The 7,867-nt window shown below is 43.3% G+C and overlaps 1 protein-coding gene across 2 annotated transcripts in view; it reads left to right on the top strand.

The window, feature by feature from the left end:
* Positions 1-1,392: 1,392 nt before the first annotated feature.
* hm13 (histocompatibility (minor) 13) overlaps positions 1,393-7,867 on the top strand; it is a 50,329-nt gene continuing 43,854 nt past the window's right edge. For both annotated transcript variants that reach the window (XM_068000275.1, XM_068000274.1), the window contains exons 1-2: positions 1,393-1,655; positions 5,586-5,684. In XM_068000275.1, coding sequence (XP_067856376.1) covers positions 1,455-1,655; positions 5,586-5,684 — 300 coding nt within the window. In that variant the 5' untranslated portion in view covers positions 1,393-1,454. The remainder of the gene's footprint in view (positions 1,656-5,585; positions 5,685-7,867) is intronic.

The following is a 7,867-nucleotide window of genomic DNA, read 5'->3' as shown; positions in this document are numbered from 1 at the left end:
GAGCTGAGTGGTCCTGGCGGAACCCAAACTGAGCATCGGTGAGCAGGTTATTGGTGAGTAAGTGCCGCTTGATAGGACTGCCGACAACAACTTCCATCACTTTGCTGTTGATTGAGAGTTGGCTGATGGGGCGGTAATTGGCCAGATTGGATTTGTTCTGCTTTTTGTGGACAGGACATACCTGGGCAATTTTCCACTTTGTCGGGTAGATGCCAGTGATGGAGCTGTACTGGAACAGCTTGGCTAGAGGCGCGGCTAGTTCTGGAGCACAAGTCTTCAGCACTACAGCCAGGATGTTGTCAGGGCCACAGCCTTTGCTGTATACAGTGTACTTAGCCATTCCTTTTTATCATGTGGAGTGAATCCATTTGGGTGAAGACTAGCTTCTGTGATGGTGGGGATCTCGGGAGCAGGCCGAGATGGATCAACCACTCGGCACCTCTGGCTGAAGGTGGTTGCAAACGCTTCAGCCTTGTCTTTTGCACTTACATGCTGGGCTCTGCCATCATTGAAGATGGGGATGTTCATGGAGCCTCCTCCTCCCATTAGTTGTTTAATTGTCCACCACCATTCACTACTGGATGTGGCAGGACTGCAGAGCTTTGATTTGATCCATTAGTTGTGGGATCGCTTAGCTCTGTCTATAGCATGCTGCTTTCGCTGTTTAGCATGCATGTAGTCCTGAGTTGTAGCTTCACCAGGTTGGCACCTCATTTTTAGGTGCGCCTGATGCTGCTCCTGGCATGCTCATCTACACTCCTCATTGAGCCAGCATTGTTGGTAATGGTAGAATGAGGGATATGCCGGGCCATGAGGTTACAGATTGTGAAATACAATTCTGCTGCCGCTGATGGCCCACTTCCAAAAGTACTTCATTGGCTGTAAAGCACTTAGGGACGTCCTGAGGTCATGAAAGGCGCCATATAAATGCAAGTTCTTTCTTTCTAGATAGTGAGTGATAGCGGGCTATTCAACCGTTTGCCCCTATGGGAACAGCGTGAAGCCGACCTCGCCCGCCTGCTGGCATGGATCACTGTGTAGTTATTAGGTGCGTGAACCCCAGACCAATTCTTCCACTGTTTATCCCAGGGGATGCTCAGCTTGATTATAGGTACCCCCACCACTGCACTGCACACACAGGCTGTGCTTAAATTCATTTCAATGTGTTTGCAATCTAGCTCAGCTTTCCTTTTATAAGCTCAATATAAGAAACGCCTTGTCCTTGGCAAATCCGTATTAAAAGCTAAGTGAAATAAAGCATACGTTGGAATATATTTACCTAAAAGGTCCCTTTTCAAATGAGCCCTGGGCAGTTGCTAAGCATATTTGGCTGGTTGCTATGGCGGTGACGCAGCCTCCCGTCCGCTCTGTGGCCTGACGTCGCCGAGGGTCGTCACTTCCGCCGCCGGGCATTAAGGAAACGTGGCCTTTGAGGCTCTTGTCAAAGAGGAAACATGGCGGAGGTAGAGAGCCAGGTGTTGCCCGACGGTGCCGTCAACGCCACGCTCAACGATACCGAGGCGGCCGCCAACACCACCGCCAAGTTCGTGGCGACTCCCGAAGGCACCGCCGTGGCTTACGGGAGCCTGGTCTTCATGGCGCTGCTGCCCATCTTCTTCGGGGCCCTGCGCTCTGTTAACTGCGCCAAGTCCAAGGTAACTGGACCAGGAGGAGATGGATGGGTTACCAGGGAGTCTTAACAACGGGCTGTGCTTGGGGAGGGGGAGGGGGAGGAAAAATCATGTTATTAAATAAAACAATTACATATTAATTAGTTTTACTCAGTTGGGGGAAACTGTGCCATTTGCTTCACCATTAATTATTTCTCATGAATAGTTTGTAAATATATTCTATGCATTTTCATATTTCAAGTTGAATATATATTTAATCTATGTTTGGGAAGTAGGTGGTATCATATGGGATCATGACATATGGATAAGCTGGTCTTGCAATTAGTGGTGTTTTTTCATGGAACTAAATGTAAAGAATAGTTTCAAGATGGAACTTATGAGTTCTGTTGTAGTTGGTGCAGTGATCACTCACATGTACAATGAACTTTGAAGTGGTTGTCCAAGAGTCCTTGGGGCTAGAGTACATTTTGGAGTTTGCACGGATGTGTAGGAAAAGCTGAAGTCTATTTTCCCCTGATGTTTGAAGAATTTTTTTTATGCCTTCTCCAGCTGTGTCCCTTCCATTCCTGAGAGTGATGATTTTGTGCTGGGATACTGTTCCAAGGATGCTAGTTCATCTCTGCTGTTCAGTGTGGGTAGGGGCAGTTTTGTCAGTGTTTGGCCTGGATGTGGCAATCAAAAACATTTGTGCAACTTGTTAGTAGTCCTTTCTAATCAACCTGTTAAAATTGCAAATGAGTTTTTTAAAAAAAACTTGGTGAAATTGTAATTTTAATGATTGTGCATGAAATAATAGGTTGACAGGCAGTTTATGATCTGACTCTTTCCCTGTTGACAGCAAATATTGAGCTATGTTCAAGGAAACTTTCAGTTGTCTTGTTTGCCCTGTGCTGTATTTCTTGGATTAACTAATGGTTTATAAATTGTGACAGGCAAAGGAAATCTTCAGTGTTTAGAGCTGTTGCGGGCTTGTAAATAGTAATACTAAAATAGCATGCAGGACCCTCCTTTGGGCTAAGTCTTCTCCAAGACATATGGAAGTATTATTTCTCCTCCACCTTCTTGTAATGTTATGCAGATGTACAATTTGAATATTATTTACATTGTATAAATTAGCTTTGTGGATTCATGTTGAAAAACCAACTAAGTGAGTCTGCATTTAAAGCACATCAGGCTATCTGCTATCACTAGTGTGTTGGGTCTGATGTGTTTTAAATGTCTGGTGACAAATGGAAGAGAGCAACATGCCTGAGCCTAGTAGTATCCACTTCCCAGCAGGAGACACAGGATTGTAATAAGGAGTGGGAGCCTTACCTGACTTTATTTTCACCTTCCTAGCCAAGGAGTGCTGAGGTTAATTGTGGCCAAGTTAAACAATTTTACAACACCAAGTTATAGTCCAGCAATTTTATTTTAAATTCACAAGCTTTCGGAGGCTACCTCCTTCCTCACCTGAGGAAGGAGGTTCATCGTTCACCTGAGGAAGGAGGTAGCCTCCGAAAGCTTGTGAATTTAAAATAAAATTGCTGGACTATAACTTGGTGTTGTAAAATTGTTTACAATTGTCAACCCCAGTCCATCACCGGCATCGCCACATCGTGGCCAAGTTAGGGAGGGGAGGGGGTGGGTGGAAATATGGAATTCCACATATTGGAGCACAAATGCACTGCTATCCCACTGCACAATACTTTTATGCTGATTGTATATTCCCTGGCTATGTAGTTTATTTCTCACTATACTATTGTTTCCAATCACCTTTCCCTGGTAGGATGGGTTTGAGACCCCTCCTAGTTCTGCCAATGCCACTTTATAAATAATTGTTGTAAAGTGCCCAAGAGTTCCCCAGAGTTATTAACCCTCCTTCCATACGAAGAAGCACTATGCCTTTGGAGCCTCCTGCAGGTTGTATGATTATAATTTGGTGCATATTGCACCACTATGCCATAATGTACATGTCAAAAACCAATATATAATTGGTATATTACAAACATCTCTGAAATATTTTTCCATCAGTTGTAATCCTCATCCATAAAATCAGAAATATTTCACTATCATAGTGTGGTGGTCCTGCCTAGGTAGAATGTACTGTACCAGATAACAATGGCATTTCTCTTTCTTTCATCTACAGGTTAGTTTAAGCATTTAGATTGTCTGGATCTTCAGTAATGGGGTGAGCTTTAGGGTCAGTGTTTAGTTCCTAATGCTTGGTCTAGACTAATGTCTGTCTTTGTTGGCCTGTTACTCTAATTGGAAGATGTTGTCTAATTGACTCTTGTAGGTGGACAAAATAGATAAAGGAAGAAAGACTGCATTTATGTAATGCCTTTTAGGACACCCCAAAGCACTTCACAGCTAATGAATTGCTCTTCAAGTGTAGTCACTGTTGTAATGTAGGTAAAGACAGCAGATAATCTGCATAGCAAAACTCCACCAACGGCAATGAGATAAGTGACCAGATAATCTGTTTTTGGTGTTATTGGCTAGGGAATAAAAGTTGGTTAAGACACAGGGCGAGCTCCCCTGCTCGACTTAGAATAGTGCCTGTCATAGGATCTTTTACATCCACCCGAGTAAGCAGACGGGGCCCTGGTTTAATATCTCATCCGAAAGATGGCACCTCCAACAATGCAGCACTCCCTCAGTACTGCACTGAAGTGTCAGCCTAACCTACGCGGTCAAATATCTACAATCCCACAACCTTCTCACAGAGGCGAGAGTGATGCTGTTGAGCCAAGGCTGATGTGTTTTATAACTGAAATATATTGCACTGATGGGTATACACTTGTGGGAAAAGATAACTAAATCAAGTACAGCCAGTTTATGGTCTTCTGAAAGTTAATGTTTGCTTTGAGTTCACAGCAATGCTGTGCAATATGTTGCTCCCATTGCCATGCAGATGCAACAGCTCACCTTCAGGAGTGCCTGGTACCGCAGCTAATGTTTAGTCTTTTAACTCCTCTTGACAAGTTCTCTACCCCTGTATGTTTTCTTTTTGCAGCTTAGAAATATTTATGGTGTACCCCATATAGCTTGTCCACACTAAAAGTGATTGATGTGGTAGCACCTTGAAATTGCACTCTGTGCCCCTGACTAACAAGTAAGTGATAGAACCTTGCCATCACGTAATGTCCATTTTGAGTCTGTCAGTTTTACCTAAAATAATTAATGACCGTTCCATCTGCAGCAGTACTACAAGTGACAATATAAGTTCATTTATAGGGGCATAGAGGAAAGAAAACTGGATGATTTGTCAGACTCTTTATCATTACTGGTAATTATATTCATTTAAAAAATATTCCCAAAAAATGATCTCTTGTAGGATTTGTATGAATAGCAGGATAGGAAACAAATTCCCTAGTGGAAAAAGATTTAAGCGTAGCGTGTTATAACACTCCAGTTTATTAGTCATTTGTTTGCTGTCTGTCTTCTATTCTGGATGTGGAGATGCCGGTGATGGACTGGGGTTGACAATTGTAAACAATTTTACAACACCAAGTTATAGTCCAGCAATTTTATTTTAAATTCACAAGCTTTCGGAGGCTTCCCCCTTCGTCAAGTGAACGATATTCTGGTGTGTTTTGTTATAGCACTTACATGCACAAATGTGCAAAATCTTCGAATCCCAAGAATCTCGGGTTGGATGGAATGGAATCTGACTGATCACTTCCTCTCTTTCCCTTTCCCAAGTTTTAAACAGTGGGTTTGAGATTAGTTACTTGGTTGGGAGTTAAATGTATTCCATGGGGGAATGCTGTTACTGCAATCCCCATAAAGCTGAAATTCAAAAATATTTAGAGGTGAGGAGAAGGACTTCGCTTCAGGTTCATTTTGCCTTTAGTTACAAACACACATTATCTGATTTTAATCTGAACATCGATTAAGTGCTCGGGCTGACCATGGACTACTTGTGCAGTCTACTTTTGATTCTTAACTACTTTTTGTTTTGCATTGCAGAATTCCTCTGATATGCCAGAGACCATTACAAGTCGAGATGCAGCCAGGTTCCCTATCATTGCCAGCTGCACGCTGTTTGGCCTTTATCTTTTTTTCAAAGTAAGTTGGTCTCTTTTTTTAAAAATTAATTTTCTCTCTTTCTCCTCCCCCTCCCCTGCCCCAGTTCTAAAGTTGTTGACTTTTACTGGGGTATGTGGCACTCACAGCATTTTGGTACCTAACCCAAGTGGCTGTTCTCTGGGTGTATGTTGGTAAGCTGTTGGTCTGTAGAGAGTCACTGCTGCCCCCACTCACATCTTAACCCAGTGTCCAAGCGCACTCATTTTCCAGCACGAATCACTGGATAGCAGTTAGGAAACGTGATGCTCTGTAAGTTGGGGGAGAGGGTGGGCAGCTGATAGATCCAATAATTGTAAGGTGTTTTAGTAGAAGGTTGAGGACCAATCCTGTTAGATTCAAAGCAGCAGGCTGCTCTATGATTTACATTTCTGCACGACATGCCATCAATCCAAGACCAACTTGTTCTGCAATAAGCTATATATTTCAGTATTCATCTAAGATTATGCCAGAGGGAGGGATGTTGCTGGGGGATATAGCACCTTTAATGTAGTAAAATGTCCCAACATGCTTCACTTCACAAAATTTGACACCGAGCCACATGAGATATTAGGACTGGTAACCCAAAGTTTGGCCAACGAGGTAGGTTTTAAGGAGCGTTGTAAAGGCGGAGAAGTTCAGGGAGGGAATTCCAGAACTTAGGGTCTAGGCAGCTGAAGGCGTGTCCGCCAGTGGTGGAACGAGGAAAATTTGGGATGCGCAAAAGGCCAGAATTGGAGGAACGCAGAGATCTCGGAGGGTTGTAGGGCTGGAGGAGGCTAGAGAGATGGGGAAGGGCAAGGCCATGGAGGAATTTGAAAACAAGGATGAGAATGTTAAAGTCGAGACGTTGCCGAACCGGAAGCCATTGATAGAATCTATTTCAGACTATTTGTATATTGTATTATCACTGGGAACTCCTTGGTCAAGTGCACCACAGATTAGACATAAACTAGAGCTCCCTTTATCTTGTACATCCCACCCCCTACCGCCCTGTTGTCATGCTTCCAATTCCATTAGTGAAGGACAATATTCTGATCAACTGCATTATCTGGCTCCCACAATCTCATTTTTCACAACAGGCCTCTCAAGGGGGAGATTATACTCCTCTGCCACCACTCATTTCTTTTTAAAATGGGTAGATGTAATTTGAGATCTAGATCCTGGTTATGGGCTCTTTTTATATACCACAAATGCAACCGTTCACGAATTACTAGTAACCAAGGTATGTGTGGGAGAGAAGAGACTGTGACGGTTTCCTGCTCTCCCAAGTATTTGTGCTGGACTAGGAAGCTGTTTCCAAAGTAAACCCAGATAATAAACTAGCCTCAAATGAAATTACTGCCTCTGGTGTCCCCTCCAAAAAAAAATGTGGCTATAAAGACCAGGAAAGTTTCAGGTTTGATCCCACTCACCAGAAAATACCCTTTGATTATCCATATTATATTGGGGGAGCAGCTCGAGTTGGCTTCAGAACAAAAAGGCACGTCACTGGTGCCCAATATTGCCCAACTGACTGATGTGCAGCTACCAAGATCCACCATGGCATGTTTCATAAACTGTGCTCGGTAGGAACATTTTATGGTAGGGTCTCCTCAGACAAGGCTGAGATTTGTGCCTGCGAAATACAGCAGGCACAACTTTTTAATTAAGTGAAGATTTTTAATTTTCACAAATATTGTGCTCCTGAATATGGGTAAAACTAGAAATTTTAGTGATGGTGATTGTCACTGAGAATGGAACACTGTTGGGGCAAAAACCATGGCTGGCCCTTTCATGGAGAAAGAAATGTGCAATAATTCTGTGCGCTGGTTTGCTTTCAGTGCCAACTCTGATATTCTTATAGTCTGCTTGATTTATGTTCTACAGAAGCATCTTTTGTGGCCAGATCAGGGTTGGAACCACAGTGGTCTACGTACTGCTTTTTATGCTCCCTTTATACTGCTGGGTTGACGTTGATAGTAAGAAGGTTGTTGAAGGCGACCCCATCGTACAAGTGACCTGAACATCTTGCTATGGAGTATGTCTACTTACTGTGTCCCTCCAAAAATGCCACAAGCAGCAAATACAAATAAGTCCTACCGTTTCTGAATCTGGCCATGAGTGGGCTCAGTTCTCAGCTTCCTTGTATAGGTCAACAATGCACTTTCAGCATTGCTGGCTTCCATGGAATTGTTGCTCCCCAC

Source organism: Heptranchias perlo, chromosome 19 (genome assembly GCF_035084215.1).
Source record: "Heptranchias perlo isolate sHepPer1 chromosome 19, sHepPer1.hap1, whole genome shotgun sequence".
In the NCBI taxonomy this organism is placed as follows: domain Eukaryota; kingdom Metazoa; phylum Chordata; class Chondrichthyes; order Hexanchiformes; family Hexanchidae; genus Heptranchias; species Heptranchias perlo.
Note: the sequence above shows the minus strand (reverse complement) of the source record. Positions and strands in the feature narration are given on the sequence as shown.